Source organism: Calidris pugnax, unplaced genomic scaffold (assembly GCF_001431845.1).
Source record: "Calidris pugnax isolate Ruff unplaced genomic scaffold, ASM143184v1 scaffold219, whole genome shotgun sequence".
NCBI classification, from domain to species: Eukaryota; Metazoa; Chordata; class Aves; order Charadriiformes; family Scolopacidae; genus Calidris; species Calidris pugnax.
This window is the reverse complement of record NW_015094507.1, coordinates 18390732-18415814: the sequence shown is the minus strand read 5'-3', so window position 1 is coordinate 18415814 and position 25083 is coordinate 18390732. Positions and strand designations below refer to the sequence as shown.

At 43.6% G+C, this 25083-nt stretch overlaps 2 protein-coding genes across 3 annotated transcripts in view; one reads left to right on the top strand and one right to left on the bottom strand.

Moving 5' to 3' along the window:
• The first annotated feature begins 38 nt into the window (after positions 1-38).
• Positions 39-21868, top strand: NT5E (5'-nucleotidase, ecto (CD73)). The gene is made up of 9 exons (XM_014964638.1): positions 39-452; positions 5990-6212; positions 11304-11492; positions 12389-12586; positions 14076-14227; positions 15846-15954; positions 16756-16905; positions 18411-18611; positions 20521-21868. Exons 1-9 carry the CDS (start codon positions 123-125, stop codon positions 20676-20678), a joined length of 1710 nt encoding a protein of 569 aa, XP_014820124.1. The 5' UTR covers positions 39-122; the 3' UTR covers positions 20679-21868.
• A 1248-nt stretch (positions 21869-23116) lies between these two features.
• Positions 23117-25083, bottom strand: part of SNX14 (sorting nexin 14) — a 46287-nt gene continuing 44320 nt past the window's right edge. For both annotated transcript variants that reach the window (XM_014964637.1, XM_014964636.1), the window contains 3 exons: positions 24844-24935; positions 24633-24689; positions 23117-23311 (listed from right to left, as the gene is read on the bottom strand). In XM_014964637.1, coding sequence (XP_014820123.1) covers positions 23273-23311; positions 24633-24689; positions 24844-24935 — 188 coding nt within the window. In that variant the 3' untranslated portion in view covers positions 23117-23272. The remainder of the gene's footprint in view (positions 23312-24632; positions 24690-24843; positions 24936-25083) is intronic.

Sequence of the window (25083 nt, the reverse complement as noted above, 5' to 3'; positions counted from 1 at the left end):
CCCCCTCCCCCCCCCCGCCGCTCCTCCGCCGTCCCTCCTCTCCTCCCTTCCCCTCCTCTGCCGGACGCCGCCTCCGCTCCTGAAGGGTCCGGCGGAGAGGCGCGGAACCCCCCCCCCGCGGGATGGCGGTGCGGAGGGTCGCGCTGTGGCTGTGCGCGGCGGCGGGGCTGTGCGCGGCAGCGGAGGAGCTGCGGCTGGCCCTGCTGCACACCAACGACGTGCACGGGCGGGTGGAGGCGCAAGGCTCCGAGACGCGGAGCTGCGCGGACGCGGAGGGCTGCTTCGGCGGCGTGGCGCGGAGGGCGGCGCGGGTGGCGGCGGTGCGGGCCGCTCACCGCAACGTGCTGCTGCTGGACGCCGGGGACCAGTATCAGGGCACGGTGTGGTTCTCCCGCTTCAAGGGTCGGGAGGCGGTCCACTTCATGAACGCCCTGCGTTGGAGAAGGCTGTGGGTTTGTGTTGCCACCTCCTTGAGTGGGTAGCCCTGCGTTGGAGAAGGCTATGGTTTTTTGTTGCCACCTCCTTAAGTGGGTAGCCCTGCGTCGGACAGGGCTGTGGGTTTGTGTTGCCATCTCCTTGAGTGGGTAGCCCTGTGTCAGAGAGGGCTGTGGGTTTTAGTTGCCACCTCCTTGAGTAGGTAGCCCTGCTTCAGGGAAGGCTGTGGGTTTGTGTTGCCATCTCCTTGAGTGGGTAGCCCTGCGTTGGAGAAGGCTGTGGGTTTGTGCTGCCACCTCCTTGAGTGGGTAGCCCTGCGTTGGAGAAGGCTGTGGGTTTGTGCTGCCACCTCCTTGAGTGGGTAGCCCTGCGTTGGAGAAGGCTGTGGGTTTGTGTTGCCACCTCCTTGAGTGGGTAACCCTGCGTTGGAGAAGGCTGTGGGTTTGTGTTGCCACCTCCTTGAGTGGGTAGCCCTACTTCAGGGAAGGCTGTGGGTTTGTGTTGCCATCTCCTTGAGTGGGTAGCCCTGCTTTGGGGAAGGCTGTGGGTTTGCGTTGCCACCTCCTTGAGTGGGTAGCCCTGTGTTGGAGAGGGCTATGGTTTTTTGTTGCCACCTCCTTGAGTGGGTAGCCCTGCACCGGAGAAGGCTGTGGGTTTGTGTTGCCACCTCCCTGAGTGGGTAGCCCTGCGTTGGAGAGGGCTGTGGGTTTGCAATGCCACCTCCTTGAGTGGGTAGCCCTGCACCGGAGAGGGCTGTGGGTTTGTGCTGCCATCTTCTTGAGTGGGTAGCCCTGCGTCGGAAAGGGCTGTGGGTTTGTGTTGCCACCTCCTTGAGTGGGTAGCCCTGCATTGGGGAAGGCTGTGGGTTTGCATTGCCACCTCCTTGAGTGGGTAGCCCTGCGTTGGAGAAGGCTATGGTTTTTTGTTGCCACCTCCTTAAGTGGGTAGCCCTGCGTTGGAGAGGGCTATGGGTTTGCATTGCCATCTCCTTGAGTGGGTAGCCCTGCGCTGGAGAGGCCTGTGGGGTTTTGTTGCCACCTCCTTGAGTGGGTAGCCCTGCGTCGGGGGAGGCTGTGGGTTTGCGTTGCCACCTCCTTGAGTGGGTAGCCCTGCATTGGGGAAGGCTGTGGGTTTGTGTTGCCACCTCCTTGAGTGGGTAGACCTGCATTGGAGAAGGCTGTGGGTTTGCGTTGCCACCTCCTTGAGTGGGTAGCCCTGTGTCAGAGAAGGCTGTGGGTTTGCGTTGCCACCTCCTTGAGTGGGTAGCCCTGCATCGGAGAAGGCTGTGGGTCCCACTAAAGCGTGGTGAAAGGTGGTCAGGATGTGAGGAGGAGATGGTGAGGTGAAGTCATGAGCTGGCAGCCCCACGGGTAGCCAAAAACCAGGAGTTGATGCCAGGGCTACACAGAGCGAAAGGCAGCGATGCTGTGGAATAACCCCCTCCTTGGGAGGGATGGAAGGGAGCCCAGCAGAAGCTGGGGGAGAAGCCCTCCCTGTGATGGAGGGGTTAATCCTGGCTGAGGGTCACAGCCAGCCCTGCCGGCTCCCGTCCTGTGGGAAGGGACAGTTGGCACATGCTGGCAGGGTGAGGATTTTTGGTTTTCATCAGTCCCACCCTGGTCCTGTCGAGTTCCAGGGGCTGTGTGTGAGTGACACAGGGACAGTAAGAGCACAGCTGAGGGAGCTCTCTGAGACAGTGCCAGTCCCACACCTCTGAGCTGCCTCTTTTGGTCTTCCAAGTGCTAAGGGGAAGGTAGAAGAATTTGAGACTGAGGGTGTCACTCCAGGTCCTTAAATCTTTTGTCTCAGGGCAATAGCCTATTAATATATAAAGATTTATCATGGCTTGTTTTGTTTGCCTACAACCCCTGAAAGGAGGAGAGAGGTTAAAGTTATGTTTGAAGGTGTGTTAAAGAGTGATTGCATATTTATTTCATCCCAGTTCACAGCTTGGGAGGAAAATCTGTGCTTATCACATCCTCTGTCTTAATTTTTTTTTTTTTTTTTTGCTTTCCCTGGAAAAGGATTGCGCTTTCTTTCCCCAGGTAAAAAGGGCTTCACCCGTTTCTTCCCTCAGAACAGCTACGGAAGGGAAGGGGATGCCCCAGTGTACTCTCCCAGACTAAACCCTTCATATACCGGACAGACAGGTCCGTGAGGGATGCTGCTTCCTGTTCACATGGCCTAATGAACGGTTTCCTAATTGCAAACTAACCTTAACAGCGTTTTCCTTCCTGATGGAGGACGGGGAGGAGTGTGTGTGTGTTCAGGACTCATCCTCGCAGAGAGCTGGGGAGCACTTTGGGGTTCTGCAGTGCAGAAATGGCTCGAGGTGGTTTTTCCTACCTTTTTCCCCCTAACGATTGCTGCTGGCTGTCATTTCTCTCCCGTTTGCTGGTTTGACTGGTTTCATGGGCAGGCTGGGAGCTTGTATAGCTCCCAGTCATATTACGAGAAGAAATTATTTTGGGTAAAATCAATGGTGTTGAACCAGTGCTCTGTTTTAGAAACATGTCATGTAGGAAGCATCTGCGGACTGGTTAGGAGATCCCATGAGCTTTTTCTTCAGAATAAGATTAAAAAATAATTCCACCCTGTACTGGACAGCCAGAGGCTTTACTGGATGTTCATGCCTCAGGTGAAGTAGTCAACGTCTTGCTCTCTGTGGAGGTGCTGCATCTTATAATTTGATTATTGTCAGAGGATAGAAGGGGACAGGATAGACTGAGAAGCTACAGAGACTTCAGCACCTTCCTCTGCTACCAAAGAGCCTGAGGACAGATGCCCAATGTTGAGCAGCTCACAGAATACTTTATGATTCTTCTGTCCAATGGACCATGGGGACCATGCTGTGGGGAATGGTGGCTGGAGTGGAGGAGCGGGGGGACACTCAGGGACCACAGTAAGAGCCACACTGCAGAAGGGTGAGCTAGTGTTTCTTTAAGGAAAATTTGGGAAGTCACATCCCTGACAGAAAGGGTGGGGATTACCCAAATGGTTAGAAGGGAGATGCAGGAGCAGGATTCCAAACAGGATGAAAGAGGGAACGTGAGTCATAGAAGTTGTTGCAGGATGGGGGCAGGAGCCATCGGAGGATTTAGGGCAGCAGTAGAGGTTTTTTCCATGAATGGGACAAATTTCCTTTTTGAAGTTTGCCCTTTTTGCATTTCTGTCTGTTATCACCTCAAATCTATTTTCTCCTGTTTATCTAAGTATTGTCTTCCAAATTTTCTTGGCACTAGCCTTCCTTTTTGGTGTAATTAACACCAAAATCCAAATTAAGTACCGCAAAGGCAGTAACTGGAGGGGTGATAGAAGTCTTCTAGTTTTACTTATAATAAGTTGCATCCTTCTGTTAAATTGTACCCTGATTTTGAAATATTTTTAGCCTGGTTTCTTGTGAAAAGGAGGATTATATGATCACATGCTGTGTGCCTGAATATTTCTATTTATTCCCCCTTGTGACTTACATTCATGTTGGCCAATGGACTGAGATTTGGTGAAGGGATATTGCACAGGTACAGAGTCCAAGAAGCTTTGGGCATAAGGGTAGTCAGGGAGAGTACAGGAACCCAAAATGGTCCTCATCCTCCTCCCCAGAGGAGGAGCTGCATCAAAAATAAAGCTGTATTATTAGCCACCAGTGATTTCTCATGAACAAGAGACTTTATAACCACCCGCACCATGGGAAAAAATTTGATCAAAGCTTGTATCCTAATGGACATGAAATAACTCAAATACAAGATACAAAGCCAAGAGAAACAAGCTTTCATAAGTGGTTGGTTGAGTTTTGTTGTTTTTTTTTCACAACAAGCTAATGACAGTTACATCCAATTCAAATTCTTATTTCATTTACAATCTGTATTTTGGGGAGGGATAGGGGGGTGGGGGCAGGGTGTTTAATTGCATATTTAGGAGGAACAGAAGGCATAAACATCAGCCAAAAGGAAATAGCTTGTTACCATTCTGAGATGCTTTACCAGTCCGTGGATGTCTTTCCAGAACATCAGTCAAGATCAAAAGGGATTTCCTTAGAGTGTTTTTATTATTATTGTTATTTATTTACAGCAAGTTAGATTGCAGTTAGAATACAGTTAAAAATAGAATATAGTTGGAGTGCCTTGTGTCTCCCCAGGTCAGGATTTTCTTAAAGATAGTTCTTGGTTCTTTTGGAAAAGTGCTGCAGCAGCAACGCAAGCAATTTGGCTCCTTCCCTGGGGTGTGAGGAGTGTTCTCACCAGCGTCAGCAGGAGCGGTCGGTTGCCAGTGCAAGTTCCTGCTGGTATCCTGATTTTTGCATGAGGCCATTGACTACCTGCCCGTGGGTTTCCGAGGAGTCAGGAGCCTTCCTGTCCCCCAAAAGAAAGACACTGCCAGGCAGCTGATTGAAATATTGAGCTTCCCTGCCCGTGGTGGCTTCGGGGTCCTGCTTTGGTTGGACCACGATCAGGGTTAATAACATTTGTTTGGGGAATAAGAGTTGGAACAAACACATAGGGGTTGTTTATCTAAGTAGAGCAGAGATATATATGTCTTTTTAGATGATGAATGTGCCTTTCCCCACTTAATCTTCAGAATGAAATTATGAGCGCATGTTTGGCTGGAAGAGTTGGCCCTTTAGCACCCCTTTGATCCTTTGCTCTGTTGCCACCTGAAAACTTGTACCAAGTTACACTATTGCTATGTGTCTATAAATATGTCTTTCCATCCCTAATAACTAAATATGCTACGAGGTTCTTGCATATCTTGTGCTTCTGCAAAGTTGCCCTCTGCAGAGGTTTTGCTGGCTATTGCCAAACTTGCGGGCACAGGCATGTGGCAGCTCAGGCTGAGCATGAAAAAGGGGCGGGTAGGAGAAAGTTCCATGTTTTTTTTAAGGTAAGTCTATTTTTCTCTGCTTAACCAACCTGGAATGACTAAACATTCTCGTCTTGTTGGTGTGACCTTGCGAATAAATAACCTGGGTTGCTCGTTTTGTGTGGTAGTCTGGGCACTTCACAGTGTTACACACACACCTGCACATGGATTTTCTGTGGAGAGGGTATTAATGATGGCTATAAAATTGTATTTTCTTGTTACATGCTAAAGTACACAAGAACTCTTACTAAATGTGAATTAAATATGGTTTTTAAAAAACTCTCATCCGAGCACAGGCTCTTAAAAGGCATGTTTTATTTAAAGATAACAAATATTGTCATTGGCATTTAATGTTTTCTTCAGTATTTTTTTAAATGGTGTGTTTTCCCTACACAAAATGCATCATTTCCTTTGTGGTTATTGTTAATCCTCTTGCAGTTAACAGGATGAAAAACTAAGGTCGAGATCTAATCTTAGGTTTTAGATTTCGACTTTCACATCTGCATTGATGTGGGCAAAACCCTAAACCTAAAACCACCCCCATTTCTGTGTTTTTGAGAAACGGGAATGTGCCATTTTAGACAAGATAGGGTTTTCTTCCCTAGAACATAGACTTTGTTTTCCCAAACGTACCTTCTCTATGAAAGTATTTAGACTGAATGTTGGAAGTCTTATATTTTCTTCTTGCTTTTCACAGGCTTTGGGGAACCATGAGTTTGATGAAGGTGTGAGTGGATTATTGGATCCTCTTCTTAAAAATGCTAAATTTACAATCCTGAGTGCAAACATCAAGGGGAAAACCCCGTTAGGGAACGAAATGATGAAATACGTTTATCCTTTTAAAATAGTACAGTTTGACTCAGAAAAAGTAGGAATTGTTGGCTACACTACAAAGGAAACTTCTTTTCTTTCACAGCCAGGTATGTTTTCTTTACTGAGTTTATATTCTTTGTTACTATTATATTGCTTGCCCACTTGTCTAAATCTGAAGATGAACATTTTCAGCTGCAAAGTGAGAAGTTTGTTGCTTTATCAGTATTTAGTTGTATTATTCAACATTGTAACTGCCTGATTTTTAAACTGGAGAAGACTTGTTAACACTAAAAGCCATTTTCATACAGAACTGAATTATTTAGCGTCACTAATTATCTAGGAGTATAAGAAGGTCAGTGAGATTACAGGAGAGCTAGGGGAGACCTTTGGGCATTTTGTTGTTCTTTAGGTTTTAAAATTTATATTCTTTTATATTTTATTGTTATTTATCTATTTAAACAAACGTTAAATCATGAATACTGCTTGTCTCAAGAGTGAAGCATGTTCAAACCATGACATTTTTCTGTGTGTTGAAATTTTGCTCTTGGATGCCTCCATGCTCGAGTCCTAGTAAAATCAAGGAGACCTTCATATGTGTTTTTGAAGCAGAAGTTGCCCAAGATGTTTTTAGCCTCTCAAATATTTCCAGAAATTAGACTACAGAAGGAACACCCATTCAGCTTTTACCACAATTGCTTCATTCATGAGTAAAATTAGAATTGATGAGGAAAAAGACTTCTCAATTTCTGACTATTTTTTCCAACATTTAAGGGGTTTTGGTTTGTTGGGGGTTTTTTTTTTTAGTAAAATAAAATGGTCTACTGGAATGAGAAACACATTTAAATCAGCTGTAGAAGATCTGAGTCACTGCCTGCACAAAGCTCAGCTCCCCTCTGACAAAATCAGACTTTCTTCCCTGGTTTTTGCAGTAGGGATGCCCTAAGCACCAGTTTAAAGCATTTTCCACATTGAAAAAGGACTTGATATTATTACTTCTCTTTCCATTGTTCATTAATAAAGAAGTAGCGCATCGCTTTCATGAGACAAGGACTATTCAATGCTTTGAGGAAGTATTAGAATATAAAACTGTTCCTTTGGTGCTTTTTAATTCCTATGCTGTGTGTTTAGGCTATCAGGAAGTGAACGTCTGAGGTCAGAATAGGCTTCTATATCTCACTTCTATTTTACAGCCACATGTCTTTCGTGTCCTTTATTCCCCCCACAACGAAAATGAAAATTTTTGTGTATTTTCTGTAGGCACTAGATTTTCACCCGTGCTTCAGGGCATGAGGGTAGATACCGTCTAGTATCATGCTAAATTTGAAAAATGGACAGACAGCCAATAGTGTGCTTCATTAAGGATTATAAAAATAGGTCTCAGCTCTTCTTCCAAACATCTGTGCTGGTGTGGTGGGGTCATCAAATTCATTTTCTTGCAAATAAATATACTGGAGGGAAACGCAAAGAGCATTGGAGTGTTTCTCTGAAGCATTTCAGTATATTTCCAACAAATTCTAGGCATCTTACTGAATCTGCTGAGACATCATAATAGAGACCACAACTAGAAAAAACAGTGTTAAAAGGGAAGGCTTGTTAGCTCCATAGATGGAGCTGAAGCAGCCCCAAGCTAAGTATATCCCACAGTGTAATTAAGTAACAATCAGGGCAAATTCTAACAGCAACATTTATGGCATTCAGAGGTTTTATAATTTTCTGCTTTGCCTTCTCAGTGTGTGGGGGAACGTTTGGAAGCTTTAAAAATGTGAACTCAGGATATGTTACTATAACTCAGCGATGATGTGTCACCCATGACCCAGCAATCCTTCAGACTGATAAAATCATGGCAGAGGTGGGTCGGTGGCAAAATAATTATCCGCCTAATTCCTTAGTTCAATTAATAAGGTACGCTGTGAGTTCAGCACTTTGCTTATCTCTCCGTGCTTCCCCCAGATGATTCAGTTTTCCCAGACTCTGCAGCCAGTGCTTTGGCACTCTGTGCACTCGTAGGGCATTCTCAAGGCAAATAGGAAGCTTGAAAATGCTGAAACATGTGAATTCCTACATGACCGCTTTCCGTGGAAATCTTTTGGCAAGAGTGTAATTTCTTCTATTGTTAAACCCCAATAACTTCCACAGAATTATGAAATGGCAACTTGTACTTTTCATAATCTGCTTGAAAACAGAGTCCTTAAATCTCAGTCTTTCCATTGTGAAGGAACAATTAATCTCTGCTGAAGGTACTGTTAATGTTACTGTTTGGAAACCATGGGGATGGGGAACTCTTAGCACAATTTATAGATTACAGCCAACTGGCAGTTTTTTTGAAAATTCTCCTCCATTTTGCTGTATACAGCTATCTCTGCTGAATGCCCAGCCAGTTTTTCCACATCCTGCAAGAGTTCCTCATAACTTGGTGCATAAACAGGGTTGTTGATGTATTTGTTATGTACTGGTAATCCCAAGATCATCCTTCTGGTGTTTCATGGTACCAGCTCACCTCCCTTAGTTCTGCAGTGATGTCGTTAAACCCCACAGAGAAGTTAATGTCTTTATCTGTCCTGAGAAGGGCTACATCCACATTCGGTGCTGTGAAATAATGTGTCTCATTTTGTCCATTTTCGTGTAAGGTGGAAACCCAAAGCGGCTCGCTCTGTAACCCTACAGGCAGCAAAATATTTACAAAACTATCAACTTGGCAGAGTTTCCTAAAATGGAATTTTAAATTCCACTTATTCCACTTTATTCTGGCTATCTTGCGTAATATTTTTCATGTGCAGCCAGTTTCTTTCTCCTTGTTCATTTATAGCACAGTTTGGATGTTTTATCTGAAACTCTACCCCAGAGGGTGTCACATCAGTTTAGTGCCTTGCAAGAGGAGTGAAATGCTGACACGGGCAATAGCTTACTTTTAAATAAGGACTTGTTTGGAAAAATGTGCGGTTGAGTACTAAGCCCTATATTGCTTTTTGCCTGGTTTCTTCGAGAAATGAGTGCAGTGTAATTGCTCTTGCAGCCCCCTGCTGTATAACTTCTCAACCTGCTGGCCCATTTCAGCTCCATTAGTCCAAGTGCTGAGATGACTGGGGTGGGAAGCCATGTGAGATGCCACAGCAAGGTCATGGAGAGGGGGTGTGAGGAGCCCCCAAAGTCCCCAAGGCAGGAATCTCTTTCCACAGCACACAGCAGTTGGGTGGGTGGGCTGGCATTGCCACTGCCTGTCCCAGCACTGGTGGCTCCTTGTCCAAGGAGAGAGATGGACTTACTGGCATGGGACAGGCCTTGTTTTTCCCCTCATTATCAGAGTAGGTTTGTTTGTTTAAATGGGGATTGAAGATTAATAACAATATGTCTTCACTGTATGGTTCATTGTAGGCTGCAGTGATGTCGAGGGTGCTGGTGGGGAGAGCTTGGTTATGGTGGTCCACCTGGCTGCATGTCATGAGAGAAGTTAGCCTGTGGGCAACCGCATGCTAGCACAGTCAGCGGCTCGGTCTTCCTCTTAGAGACTTCAGCTCTCTTTGCAGAACTGGTCCCCGCACCGTGGTGTTCATGGCTGTTGTAGGTGGTCCATGGGAGGCGAGATGAGCATGTGAAGGGCCTATGCTCAAGGAGCATTTCTTGGACTTCCCCTTTTGCCAGTAGCTCTACATCAGGCCCAGCTTCTGTCAAGCACAAGGACGTACAAAGAGGGGCTGAAGCTGGTTCAGCCTGGAGATGGAAGGCTAAGGGGGAACTAAGTGCAGCCCTCTACTGTCCTCAGGGGGGTTGTAGAGAAGACAAGGATAGATTCTTCCCAGAGGGGCACCGAGAAAGGACAAGAAACAATGGACTCAAGTAGTACCACAGGAAATTATGGTGGGGCATAAGGAAAAAATTTGTCATGGTAAGAGCGGTTAAGCCATGAAACAGGTTGCCCACCGAGGTTGTGGAGTTTCAGCTTGTTCAGACAAGACCCTGAGCATCCTCATCTGGTGTTGAGTTCCTCCAAAAACGAGCGGTTTTTGGACTAGATGGCTCCCGGAGGTCCCTTCCAACCTCAATTAACTTATGACTCTTTGATTCTAAGAAGAGGTCCACAGGAAGAAAATGTGGGGGATGCACGGCACAATTCCCTCTGCAATGTGCAGCACAGAGATTCCCTCTGGCAGTAGCAGAACTATTCAATGGGTGTGGTGGTGAACCACTTTATGTAACCCTCTTTTATCTCTTCCATTGTAGCAGCTTCCTCCTCATTTCCTGAGACATTTTGCACTGGATTGTGAATTCGTCTCACTCCTCCCTTTGTTATGAAATAATGTAAATCTTTTGACTTTAAAGGCGTACTTCAAAATGGTTTGATCAAAAGACTCTGCAGGAAGGAGCGGAATTAGGTAGAGGGGAAATTGGTAGAAATGTTACTCGGTTGTCTTCACCAGAAAGTGCAGGATTGCAGTTTATTGGATGTTCTCTGTTCTTAAAACTTTGTCAAAGCAATGAGTCTCTTACATAGGAAGTCTTCTTGCGCAACCCAAAACACTCTGCCCAGGACAAAAGCGCGTGTTTGGCTGGTGCTTTTGTAACTGTTTGTCCTGTTTGTTAGAATAATTTCAGCGGGCACAGAAACCTTGCAGAAGGATTGTCAGTTTCCCAACGTTGTGGTCCGGAAAAGGTTTCTCCTTTCCAGATTTTCCATTCTTTATGGTCTCGTTTCAGGATGGTATCTCGATTGTGTGCTGTACTGCCTGTTGGTGTTACTGAGAGTGGCCCACATTAGGTGGAATAATTTGTGTAAAAAGGCAATTCAGAGTTTAGTGCAGGACTTTAAAGACGAGCCTGTTTAAAGCCATGAGAGGGCTGAAGAGTGAGATGAGTGTGGAGTAAAAAAAGAGAGGTTAACTTAACATTGGAGAAGATAGAAGATCTCAGATAATTTCATATAGTATAATTTGGGAAGAAAAAAGCTTTCTAATACAATGCGAGTGTTTATACTGAAACACTTACGGATGTATTGTATTAGTCTAAGGACACAGGTTCTCCTGAGAGACTGGGGAACATTGCATCAGATCAGGAGCTTCAGTCAACTAAGGAAATTTGAAAGCCACAGACGTTCAAAGTGCCATTAATTATACAAAATAGTATCCAATATCAACTACTTTTTTTTTTTTTTAAACAAGTAATTAAGGTACTTTGTAATACATTCATGTTTGTTTTTTCTTAAGGGGGTGATGTAATCTTTGAAGATGAAATCGAGGCATTGCAACTCCAAGTGAATCAACTGTCTGCTATGGGAGTGAACAAAATAATTGCCCTAGGGCATTCTGGGTTTACTGTGGACAAAAATATTGCCCAAAAAGTGAAAGGAGTGGATGTTGTAATTGGAGGACATACAAACACATTTCTCTATACAGGTATTTTACTTCTGAGTAAAGTGTTGCTCCTAGAGCAAAGCTGAAACTGTTTCTCCTTAAACTTGGAGAATCTGCACCAATATAGTTTAGTGCTGGCTGTACTGGGCCAGATTCAGAGTTGGTGTTCAAGGATGGGGCTTTGAGCAACCTGGTCTCCTGCGAGGTGTCCCTGTAAATGCCTTGCTTTAATCTGTCTGTTTCCAAGTCCTACATCTAATCACCCTTCAAACTTTGCAGGTCGATAAGAGTTTTAAATCCATGACTGTGTAACAAAAATGCTAATGAAGTTTGCTTCTGCAGAGGGTTTGCAGCCTGTCTGAAGTTGCAGAGGCTAAGTTTGGTATAGTTAAAAAAATCAGTTGGGTGTATGCACAAATTGACAGAACTGCTTGCATTCTGTGGGTATTCTGACTGCGTATTGTCAATAAAAATTGTTTAGACTTTTCCATATCAAGAAGCCATATGTGTATTTCACTAAAATTCTCATTTTCGAGCTGATGCAGAATAATGTAGCGTGAAGGCTTAACAATAAACTTTTCAGCCAGAGGCCAGTACATGTGCATTACTGAGAGGTTTAGATTGAAATAACTGGAATGAAAAGTTCCTTTGTTGCTATTGTGACATGATGTCATGGAGGAGTGTGCTGTCACAACTTAAAAAACACTGTGGCAGTTATTAGAGCTCACGTCCTGAAAAACAACATTGTGTCTTATGAAATAACATAACTGATCAATCAAACACGGGCTTGTCGTCCAATGCATTCATTGTTCTTTCTGCTTAATGTCCCATTTGGGGTTGTTTTTTTTTAAGGCTGAGAAACATTTGAAATGTCGTTCTAATAATTCCTTGAAGGTCACACGAGTTGAAGACCCGCTTCACATGCTTGTTTTGTGCAGGCACCCCACCCTCTACTGAAAAGCCAGCTGGCCCCTATCCATACATGGTTGACTCAGACGATGGGAGGAAGGTGCCAGTTGTACAGGCTTATGCTTATGGAAAATATCTGGGTTACTTAAACGTGACGTTTGACGAGAAAGGAAATGTGGTGGAAGCGGTTGGAAACCCCATTCTGCTGGACAGCCGTGTCCCTGAAGGTATGTGGACCAGGCAGTTGCCTTTGCCTGCAGCACCCCGCTGCAATTCCAGTGTTATGATGTTAAATACATCCTCCTCCTCACGGAGGAATTCAGCTTTCGTCCTGAGCTTGCACTTCTCTTCTGGGTAGGATTCAGACTGTTATAATTGTACCCATTTGCCTGCCTTCCTTGCCTCCCTCTTTTCTTTCTTTTTCTTTCTTTTTAATTTCTCCTCGAACATGCACGAATTCACTGTATGTTTTTGTCTGTTTAAAATCACTGAACGCCCTTTTGTAGGAGCTGAGGTGATGTGCTGCTTTACCATTTAATAGAGCCCATTTTAGCTAGCCCCATAATTATGATTTAAAAGATTATGATGACTAATACGCACAGTTCTGCCAGACGCTGGGTTCTTCAGAACAGAGTTTAGAGCTATATAGGAACCTGGGAATGTTCCAGAAAAAAATTGGAATACTCTGGCAATGTGCAAATATAATACACACACCCCATGACTCCTTGTTTTCCGTGCTGAGCGTGTTCAGTGTTTCAGCTCTGAACCATTTAAAGAATGGGAGAAGGAGAGTCTCTCTGTTCATCACACTGTCCAAGCTCTGGTACCTGCTTTTTGTCAGCTCTGTAATTGCCCAGGACCCATTCTCTAGTCTGTGTTTCTTGTTCAGTGCTTGTTTGTATTTTATAGACTATCTAGGTTTTAGCAGAGTATTATAAAATAAATCCTTATAAAATGATGTGTTAACAGATATTCTTATTAACTGTGTTATTCTCAATGATCTATTAACGTAATGAGATGATGTAAAGAGACTTTACGTTCCCTGGCTGATGTCAGTAAAAATTCAGGTACAGGTGCTCCCATTTTATAAATGCTGCTGTTGCTGACAGTTACGTGGCAAATTGCTTAAAACTAATAGCTGATATAAAACAGTTGTGACATTATCAGTCTTTATATATAAAGTATCTTTGTTATCTTTTTCTTCTGAAAGAATTAGATTTGCACCTGGCAGGCAGATGTGCATAGAAAATTAATTTCTATAAAGGGTTTATTCCTTGGCATTGATATTTGAGTTAGTATTCCTTTTAGCACTACGTCAAAGGGGACGAAGCTGTAATTAGGGGGAAAAAAAATACATATGATGTCAAATAAAAGCTAAGCTCACTTGTATATTAAAAATTTTCTAACCTGTCAAGGCAGGTGCTAGAAAACCATCGGTCAGAGGTTAGAACCAGACTGGGCAAAAATATTTGTAAGTGTTATAGAAGAGATAACCTTGCTGTGGCTCAGGAATAGCTTGTTCACTTGATTGTCCTGTCCTGCCTGCTCTCTTTGAAGTGAGCGTAGAGGTCATGTTGCTTGAAGAGCCTTTAGGGAAAGTGTAACATTTTAGAATCATGAAGAGCAGGTTTTTTTTCCTAAGCTTTGTATTCACTGAAGTGTCACTTATATGAGATACATGCGATGCTTGTTTTACACTCTTACATTACTTTATAGATGAGAACATTAAAGAAGAAGTGGAAAAATGGAGGAAAAACCTGGGGAATTATTCTGAAGAGATTGGAAAAACTAGTGTTTACCTGAATGGAACGAGCCAAGCGTGCCGTTTCCAGGAATGTAACATGGGAAATTTACTTTGTGATGCCGCGGTAAGACATTGCCACCACGGGTGACAATCACATCTAAGTGTTAACTTCAGAGCTATTTCACTGAATTTTTTAGAGTTGGAAGGGACTCTAGAGTTGGAGTTGGACATAGAGATCATCTAGTCCAACTCCCCTGCTGAAGCAGGATTGCCTAGAGCTTGTCAGAGCATGTTACTCAGGACTGCATCCAGGCAGGTCTTGAAAATCTCCAAGGAAGGGGACTCCACACCCTCCCTGGGCAGCCTGTTCCAGGGCTCTGTCACCCTCACTGTGAAGAAGTTTCTCCTCATATTTGAGTGGAACCTCTTATGTTCCAACTTGTGCCCGTTGCCCCTCGTCCTCTCACTGGGAACCACTGAAAAGAGTTTGGCTCCCTCCTCCTTCACCTCACCCTTGAGATACTTGTAGGCGTTGATAAGGTCTCCCCTCAGCCTTCTCTTCTCCAGACTAAAGAGTCCCAGCTCTCTCAGTCTCTCCTCATAAGGAGAGACTCCTTATGAGAGAGAGACTCTCCTCATCCTCAGATGAAATGCTCCCAGGCTCCAAACTGTCTTGTCTCATCTCCCTTTGCCTTCAGCCTTCAGAGCAGCCAGTGGCAGGACCTTCAACCGCTGACCTGCAGGTCCTGCAGAGACCTTGCTCTGTTGTCCCTACGCAGCCGGCTGCCCGCTGGCTGAACGCCTGCTGGAGGCCAAGGAGAAGTCCTTGCACTGGAACACTTGGTCCCTCTGCACCCTCTTCACGCCCTCATGATTTTGTAGGCTTCCTAAATATTTTTATTACGTTGTCTCTTCAGCAGGTCAGGCAGCCCTAGCCTGCGTCATCGTTCTATGTTCAAAAACCTTTCTGTGACTATCCTTGTTGTGAATTGTTCTTAGTTTTTTATCATTCTTGAAATATGAAAACACACCTATTCCTACTCAGCCTGCAACAGCCCTTCTTCATTTTATAGAGTGCTGTCACATCCTTCCTGTATTTCTCTCTTTGTGAGACTGAGGAGTAACAACAATATTTTATTCCTGTGTGGAAATCAGTCCATCCCTTCCATTACCCTTCTTTCTTTTCTTAGCCTTTCCTGTTCCATTCAGTTATTTCTGAGGATTAATGCTGTGGGTTTATCATCCTGATGCAACTGAGTAAATCCTTGGTCTCCGTTTTCTTTCCTACTTAGGATGCCACAAGTAAATATTATCTTGTCCTTGGATTTTATCAGTTTTGCCACCGTTGAAGACACGATGCTGTGCAGAGTGGGCTCCTGGATCTGACCTAGTCTGCCTGTTTCCTGTTCCTTTGCTCTTTTGCATCTTTCTACTTTGCCCAGACCATTCCAAGTACTAAAAACCCATCACAGAGAAGCTGAAAAATCTTAATTCCCTGCAAGATATAACAAAACTTAGATTAATTTATATATTCCCCTACATATTTTTAATGTGCAGCTATATTTAAGGTCCTCTTCGCTTCCCAGTTCTACAGATATGCTCAAAACATTGGTCTTTATCACAGTCGCTGTGATATAGAGCGATGTAAAACTTTTTTTCTAACTCTTTTCAGTCTCAGATTGTATTTGCTGTAGATTTCCAGAGTCTGGACTAAGTGAAGATTAAACATTTTCTTTTTGTAGCTTTATGAGAACGTCGTACGTCCGGATAAAAAGTCATGGAACCACGTTTCCTTGTGCATCCTGAATGGAGGTGGGATCCGGTCGCCCATCGATGAACAGAGCACTAATGGTATGTAAAATTACAAGCTGAATGACAACTTTATCAAGAAGGAATAATCGAGTCTGAACCCAGTGTTAGGTATGGGCTTGTTTTGGTGGGATTTGCACAGTGTTTGGAAGTGATTTCAAACTTTATCGAATGGTGACCCCTCGTTAGAGCCCAACTGCACTCAGGCTGATGTTAATAGAAGTTACTGGCATTGTTTGTACACAATGTTTTTTATCATTTCCCTCTCTCCTTCCTGCCTCGGACCAAAGAGAGATAGTGGATATTTCTTCCACTCTCCACCCAACTGTAGAGGGTCATACAGTGTGGTTGCTGGGAGCCTTCCATAGTCTGGTGTAGAATAAATGAATTTGGGGTTTTCTGAATGCTGAAGTTTTACAGTTATTTTCCTGGTATCACATAAAACAGGGTTTTTTTCATTTTAGCTACATTTTTCTGTAGGTCTACATGAATAAGTCTTAAGCAATTAGAAAATTTTCCTTAGTAAGAGTATCTGTTTTTCTTCAGCTTGGGTCGGTGGTCTGTAATCTCTTTTAATGGAGTAATTTAAATAGCAACACATGCAGTTACACCAAACTCAGATTTATTAGCCTTGATACTTGCTGGATGCTAAAGATGCAGGTTCTTTGGTTGGGACAATATACGTAATCCTCACCTCTGTTGGCCCTCATTTTCTCAGATATTGTGTTTGTCCTGTTCCTTGTCAAAAACCTACCGTTAATAATACTGTAAATGTACTGTTAATAATATTGTATATTTAAAAAAAATATATAAATGAATGTAAATAAAGTCTTGTTCCCCCAGGTAGCATTACGGTGGAAGATTTGCTGTCTGTTTTGCCCTTTGGAGGTCGCTTTGATGTGGTGAGGCTCAAAGGCTCCACTCTGAAAGAAGCTTTTGAGCACAGCGTGCACAGATACGGAGTGGGAAGCGGAGAGCTGCTGCAGGTTGGAGGTACATTGTCTTCTCGGTTCTCCAAGCCACCCACCCCTTCTGTTGGCCTTGTTCCTATTACACCTGGAAGCCTCTTTAAGAATGGAAATCAAGCTGGCTGTACATCCTAGCCCTAATTAACTCACTAGCCCTAACTGCTCAGCTAACTAACGCTTTTCATCCTGTCTGTGTTTAATTGAGTTGCTCAGCCCACAGGTCATCGCTGTTCCCTGCAGCAGGGACAGGATTCCCAGTGCAGTAACCCATAATGACAGCAGTTTAAGGCTTCAGTTAACCAGGGGAAGGTGTAACTGAGGAGAGCTGTAACCCAGTAATAGCTACAACAACCTCCTGCTGTCGGTTCTCCCCTGGCAGCCCTCCCTGAAACCCCAGGCTGGATGTCTCTGCCAGTTTTTGCCAAATCTCAGTTTATCAAAATCATTTTGCACCGTCGTCTAATGCTTGCTGACTTAGTCCAAGTGGGCTATGGAATTGCCCCAGTAAATTTCTAAATATTTTAGGGACGAACGGCTAATATTAAAAGCATGCACATTTCTTGTACTGCAGCTCCCCACATACTTACCCAGATGTGCACTGGGCTACGGTCATGTTTATTCCTGGTCTCTCTGTGATGCAGTGAGGATTTCAGTGTTTATTTAGCAGAAGAATTAAGAACAGGGGCTGAGGGATTTTTTCCCCTGCTACATAGCCTGGAGATGGGGGCACTACCCCCTCCATGTGATCTAGAAGCCCCACATGGCAAGGACACCACCCGTGACCAGGTTCTTGGGTACCACTGAGGTAAAGCAGCAGCAGCCCTTCTGCTCGTTGAACTTTTCACAGGGGGGAAAAAAAAAGAGAACCAGTAGCTCTGGAAGGGGTTCAGGACAGAAGATGCAGAGCAGGAAGAGCGCCAGGGTTGGAAGAGCCTCTCTGCTTTGGATGAGCTTTTGTGGCTTCCTGATCAGCAAGTTCTTGGCAACGCTCTTCCAGGGGCCTGACTCTCCCCAGGCTTCGACCGAGGAAGGTTCACGACTAGAAATGTTAATTTTAGAGCGAGCAGAAACCGCAACGTTCAGCCCTGGCCTGGCTTTCCTTTTTTTAAGGACATTACTTATTATCCGTAATAGCTGCTAAGTTGGGGTGGCTGGCTGGTTTTAAAAGAAGTCATTTTGGCCAACGAGGCAGTGGAACGAGAAAGCGTAAGACTGCAGAAACGAGGGAAGGTATTTTTATCATGTAGTGTCCAAATCCCATGACTAATAATTTCCTTCTGTGGAAAAGTGATGAGAGCAGACGATGAGATAAACACCTGAGGTGGGACCGCACTTCAGCAGTTCTCAAACCTTGTGAATTTTCTTGGATAAAAGTTGATTAATGTAAAGGGCACTAACTGGTATCACTCAGAGCAATAAAACCTCTCAGTCCCGTAGGGAATCTGTTGAAAGCGGTGGAGGATGGTGCTTCTAACCCTCTATGTTCAACAAATGCTGCATGAAGTGACCTTCAAACGTGTGTTTTCACAGGCATCCACGTGGTCTACGATCTCTCCAGACCCCCTGGCAGCAGGGTTGTCAGCTTAGAAGTGCTCTGCACGGCCTGCCGTGTCCCAGCCTACGTCCCCCTCCAGATGGACGAGATCTACAACGTGACTCTTCCATCCTACATGCTATTTGGAGGGGATGGCTACAGTATGCTGAAGGACAAGAACCTGGGATACAGTAAAGGTAAGGATGGGCTCCAGCAGGGGAGCAGACACACAATTCCTAAAAGCTGAAAGGTCTTTTTATAGTACAAGTCGCAGATTTTCTGCTTTAATTGGATAAATTAAATTTGCTTCTAATCTGACAGCTCTGGATTGCTAGTTTTGGTTGTGGCCAGCAACTGTGTTATTTTTCAGTTAATTCACAAAAGCTGCAAAGAGAAACTAAGCCTCGTCAGCTCCACGCTGCTTAGAGAGCAGTTCTGAGATTGTGGCAAACCAGGAAAAAAGGCAAAAAGCACCCCATAGAGATCACATGTTACAGGTGCTGCTTTGCACTCGCACTTATGACTAAACAATGCCTCAAAAAGAAAGATGTTGTTTTCTTTCTCTGCGGGAATGAGCCCATCCCTCTGAGATCCCCGGGACTCTCAGGGGTTCCACCAGCAGCAGCAGGCAGGGTGCCCACAGACCCCACGCTGGGGAGGCAGAAAGAAACAGTTTTATGATGCTCTAACAGAGCAAACTGTTAGAAATTCAGCTTTTGAGACAAAAGGAAACTTGAAAAAAAAAAATTGAGATTAAAATTAATCATTTTTGAAAACACAAGAAGGATGTAGTGCTGTATTTTTTAAAAAAAAATATACTAGGAGCATATCTACATCTGGCAGAACTTGATTTTTGTATGTTTTGCTTCTGGATGGTAAAAGCATGCTTTTCCCCAAAAACCTTTCCTTTTGGACCTTTTGTTACAGACTATTCTTTTGTTTCAATTTAAAATCGATTCTCACACGCGGGATTGGTGTTTTAAATCGAATTCAACCTGGAGCTTGTAAATTTGGGTGGGCTGCAGTTTTCAGTAAATACCTGTTTATGCAGAAATAAGTTGGAGAGAAATCATTAGGAATGATGAAAGGGAACAACTTGAAAGGTTCTGGTGAAGTCAAGTCTTTCAGCAGAGCAGAGGGGCAAAACTATAATTATTTTTAAGGTGGAGGTGTCAGACTTCAGGATTGCAAGAGCTTGGATGAGAAGGGGCTGGTGACACGGTTGGCAGCAGTGACTGTAGCCAATCCCCATTGTACTTTGTGTGTGCACAGCAGGGCACAGACTAGAACTTCTTCCTAAAAAAACCAAAGTAAATTTAAATTTGAAAAGGCGTAAGCAATAGCTTTGCGAGATCTATAGCATTCTACCCCAAACAGGTGGGAGACTATCTCAATCTACCTAAATCTGACTGGAATTTACCATTTTAACAGAGGCAAAATAATTAAAAAATAAAGAGCCAGACAGTAGGAAAAGAATTCTTTTTTTTGGTAAACTATGAGTTGCTATGAAAAATTCTGGCTAGAAACAAACCACCAGAGATCATAGAATCATAGAATGGTTTGGGTTGGAAGGGACCTCAAAGATCATCGAGTTCCAACCCCCTGCCCTGGGCAGGGACACCTCCCACTAGACCAGGTTGCTCAAAGCCCCATCCAGCCTGGCCTTGAACCCCTCCAGGGATGGGGCAGCCACAGCTTCTCTGGGCAACCTGGGCCAGTGTCTCACCACCCTCATAGTAAAAAATTTCTTCCTGAGATCTAATCTGAATCTTTTTTTTTCCAATTTAAAACCGTTTCCCCTTGTCCTATCATTACACCTCCTGGCAAAGAATCCCTCCCCAGCTCTTCTATAGGCACCCTTCAGATATTGAAAGGCCTCTATAAGGTCTCCCAGGCCACTATAAGGTCTCCCTTATAGCGGCCTGGTGTGTTGAAATGAGTCTCCAGGCCCCTACGCTGTCTCGGTGCACACCAGTTCAGAAGGGCAAACCACAGACAACACTTTGCTTGAAGATTTGAGCTAAAGCTGCAATTTTAGACAGGTTCTTAAAGGCCGGTTCAGAGCCCGGCAGAGAACACGGCGCCTTTTCTCCTTCCTTTCTTCAGGTGAGCCTGACGTGGAGGTGGTTTCCCGTTACCTCCAGAGGATGAAGAGAGTTTACCCAGCAGTGGAAGGTCGGATCAAGTTTTCTTCAGGCAGCCTCACGGAGGCAAGCCTGACCCTCATTTCTCTACTGTTCACTTTAACATTCTTGCACACTTGATTCTGGCTCCAGCGTTTGGAGGAAGGCGAGAGGAGAGATGGTGCTCACAAAGGGAAAAGGCAACTGTTCTCTTTTTCTTACACCTTAAAATGACCGTGGGTTTAGGTTTCTGCATGACCTCGGTAAAGGGCACAAATAATTGTCTTTAATCTGGTGGAAGGACCGGAGCACAGGCCGTGCAGAACAAGGGGGTTCTCTTTCTCTCAAGCAGCAGGTACCCCCAATTCAGCCTGAGGTTTCAAGCAGCAAACTTCCAGTGGATCCTAACTCTTCATCAGAAAACAACCGCTGACCGGAATGGGGTATTTTTAACGTGTCAAATTCTTTTAGATGATAGTGAGTTGGTTAAAAATCTGATTCCAGTACCATAATCAAGCTTCTAGAAATGGATTTATTATAGGTGTATATACCTTTCTTTGGTCTCCTCTCAGGGTTAGAGCTTTGCTTCCAGTCATATTTGTCATTCCTGCACCGATGCCTGAAAGAACTGGATTTAACTCAGTAGCATTTAAAGCATGAGGTCCATTTACACGCAGTTAAAAAAGGGGTTTCTATTTTACTTTTGAAAATGCAGTATCTCACTTCTGTTTTCCATTAATAAAGGACGCAAGGAAAGCTTGATTTGATTTTGATCACTTTTAACCAATGAAGTATATATACACTTTGCTATTTATTAACATGACCGGTTTGGGGACTGTATTTAGAGTGAGAGCACAACCTGTGATTATGTTTGGTACAAATATGCTCAATTTTATGCCTTTTTCCAAAGACCAAAGCACAGGACTCCAGACCATTCCTCTGTATCAGCAACGTTCAGAGGGAATGGTAGATACACACACCAACTCCTGCAGCAGAGGGACAGCCTTTGAAAGTTGCCCAATAATGGGGCTTTTTACAGCATAACCTGGCTTTAGGATAACTGTGAGCATCAATCAAAAGCCTGTCCCTTCTATAGGGAAGCTGCATTTAAAAAATACACAGTTGTAAGAGACAGGCTAATGAGTACAAAATCAGAAATCATATTAAATGCTGAGTGTACATTTCTGATGCTTTATCAAGAAGTGACTGCTTATAAATGAGTGCGAGCGATGATTATTTTTCTAAAATTGTTCACATTTGGAATTTTGACACCAATGTGTTTCCCTGTTGTTTATTGCTGTATTAAATGGATTCTCAGTGTTTTGACTAAACCTGCTTTTGTTCTTCTGGAAAGTGCTACGTTCTTTTTCAGACCTGAGCTCCTCAACTCCTAAATTCCCTGCACCTGCGGATTTCAAGGAGGAGGTGCATTAAGGTAAACACTGAATACCTTTAAATTTCAAGACCTCGTTAGTTTCCACATAAATTCCAAGGGTTGTGCACGAAAAGATCCGGACTCTACAGCGGCATTAGGTAAGTTGTGTTAGAGCAGGGAGACAAACAACTGACCTTGATGATGATTTGTCAATGCCTGTCCTTAAAGTTACTAATTTACAGGATGATCTTCCCCAAATCAACACAAAAACTGTAGCAGAGAGAGCACTTATGGCCCCAGCTGTACCCACACGCCAATTTTTAAAGAGTTATAACAACTCCTTCAGCATATCCAGAGAGAAATAACACTTTTACCTTCTTTGGACAAACTGAAGGAAAGGTATAAAAAAGTAATATGGATCAGTAACACAAATTGTACTGACAAAGAACACTTAGATTGATTGGTTTGTAAAAAAAGATACAAGAAATTTTTGTCTGAAAAGAAAAATTGAGGAATTCCCATTAAAATATCTCTGTATTGTTCTGAGAGTAGAACTTGTTAAAAATCCAGGTATGAAGGTCCTTTGCAAAGTCTCTTTTATAAAGGCTGGGCCAACAAATTAAAAATCTTCCATGCATTTTTATACTAATAATTTTTTAGAAAATGCTATGAACAGACTCATATCCTTTTCTGTAGCCCGTAAAGAGGATGTCAGAAAAAAACCCTGACAAACCCATATAAGAAATCGCAGAAAAATAAAGGCTACGGTAAAAGTCAAAACCACTTTTCACACCCATTGTTATTTTAAGAGTGCTTTAGATTTGAAGGTATTAAATAAGCTAAATTACACACGTGACTTTCCATGATCACGGAAAGCACGAAGGCCAAAGGCAGTCCTGAGCTGATATTTATATGAAAGATTCAAATCATGTAATTTTGTTTTTTAAGAAAATAATTGTAAGATTTGTTAAGACAGTTAAAAATAACTTCATGGGAGCATTCTACAACTTAAACAATTTTTCTAGCTATCCTTTAAGGAAGACAACAGGAATTGCTCTTCTAGCAAAGCATATGTGGGCTGGTCTCCCAGCCATCCTGTTTTATGTCACCCTGTAATTTCACACATGGAGATTATGGGGAAATTCATTTGATTTTTACTGATAACAGCTAAAACAAATTTTAAATAAGAAGTACAGATGTATTATTTACTTGTAATCGGTATTAAATTTTAATGTCTTTATTGCATAAAGAGATTTTTTTTTTAGAACTTCAATGTCATGTTATTTACAAGGAAATATACAACGCAAGGTGACAGTGTCAGGTGCCCGTTACATGTTTCTGTCCAGCAAGGTCCTTGCAGTCACATCCAGCACGACACAGAGCTCGCTTCCTTCGGCCCCTGGCAAACAGTGATGGAGAGAAAAATTGACTTATTAAGTATGAAAATGCATATTTACATACAAATGACTGAACTGAGCCACAGTGATTAATGGTGTTTGAAAACATCCACTCGAAACCAGAGTTAAGAGAAAGGAAGGCTACTCCTTTCAGGTTTTTAATACTATTTCTTGAAATAGGCATTTTCTTCTTTCTCTGGAAGTTCTCCCATTCCTAACTTCTAAATACAATTTTCTTAATGCAGCGATTTTCTCCTCCGGAAATGGCACTGCCGTGGTATTTTATCAACTGGATTTCTTTCCTTCCTCTCCATTTCCTAGGAACGATCCTCCTGTCTCAGCTACTCCTTTTTTAACTTGTATCCTGTCCCACAGACTTCCAAGGGCCTGGCTGTACATTGAATCAAAGGCTAAAACTTATATATTTGGTAGGTTTAAGCTCTTTTCTTTACAGCAGACTAGAAGAACAGGGCTACGTCAGGTCTTTTTTGCAGCACACAAGTCACCAGGCTACTACTTTATTCCTTTAGTTGGTCAGGTCTTCTTTTGTTTTTAATGATATGCATTTATACAGTATATTTGTGTCATCTGAATTCTCTGTCCTTATCTGGACAGTGGGAGTGACCAAACTAGAGGTAAGGAACCCTCCTGCCAAATGTTCTTAAGAAAAAATTCCAAAGCTCAGGCTGAGCCCCGGATGCAGAATTCACTTCCTAAATTGGGAAATGCATAAAATAGAGTGGTGACAATGAAAGGCACAGAGGATCCTGACTGCTGAGTGCTCTGCCCAGTTATCCTGGAATGCACCTCAGACTTGCTCTGTGCTAGACAAACGAGCCCAGACTGATTTGGAAAGAGCTAATTAACAAAAACTTAAATAATCCAGGTTTCAATTATTTCAATTACTAAAATACAGATTTCCCCTAAAATTGAAAATTAGTATTACAAAGGAATAACAGTCTTTTTTCAGTGGTGCCCAGTGACAGGACAAGAGGAAACAGGCACAAACTTGAACATAAGAAGTTCCACCTAAACATGAGGAGGAACTTCTTCACTGTGAAGGTGGCAGAGCCCTGGCAGAGGCTGCCCAGAGAGGTGGTGGAGTCTCCTTCTCTGGAGACATTCCAAACCCACCTGGACACGTTCCTGTGGGACCTGCTCTGGGTGGCCCTGCTCTGGCAGGGGGTTGGACTGGATGATCTCCAGAGGTCCCTTCCAACCCCAGATCATTCTGTGATTCTGTGAACAGCAAAAATACACCAACAACGAGGCTCAGGAGCAGCCTGAAGAACTCTGCAGCTCTCAAAACGAGTTAGCACGTACCTTACTGAGCTCTGGAAAGAGTTCTTGGATCCCAATGTCCAGCAGAACATACGTTAACTAAAAGAAAATACAGAAAAAAAATCAAGAATGCTCCAAAGCAACCCGACTACTTATTTCTCATTTTTAACTCTGAATCAGAGCTTGCTCCTCTGCTCCAGCCGTGCATTCACCACAGCACATTCTGCCCCAAAAGGCAAGATTCTCACTTTACCTGTTTGTTGAGCACCGGCTGCTGCAGCCCGTCAAACAGAAGCCTGATGCCTTCGTATTTAGCCTCTTCCCCAATGCACTTGCCTATTAAATCTAGACCAACAACAAATACACGAGTCATTAGAAGCAATGCAAACCAGCTATACAACGCAATTATAGAACCCCAGTAATTAAAAACAGTTTAAGTTAAAGGAAAAGTTCAGCTTTATCCATCTGAAGTGGCAAATAGAAAAACAAACGC

Excerpts from the sequence above, each read along its gene's own strand:
- NT5E (XM_014964638.1), top strand. The coding sequence starts at position 123 with ATGGCGGTGCGGAGGGTCGCGCTGTGGCTGTGCGCGGCGGCGGGGCTG. Across the intron at positions 453-5,989 it reads TGCGTTGGAGAAGGCTGTGG|GCTTTGGGGAACCATGAGTT; the intron begins GTTTGTGTTGCC and ends TGCTTTTCACAG. Across the intron at positions 6,213-11,303 it reads TTCTTTTCTTTCACAGCCAG|GGGGTGATGTAATCTTTGAA; the intron begins GTATGTTTTCTT and ends TTTTTTCTTAAG.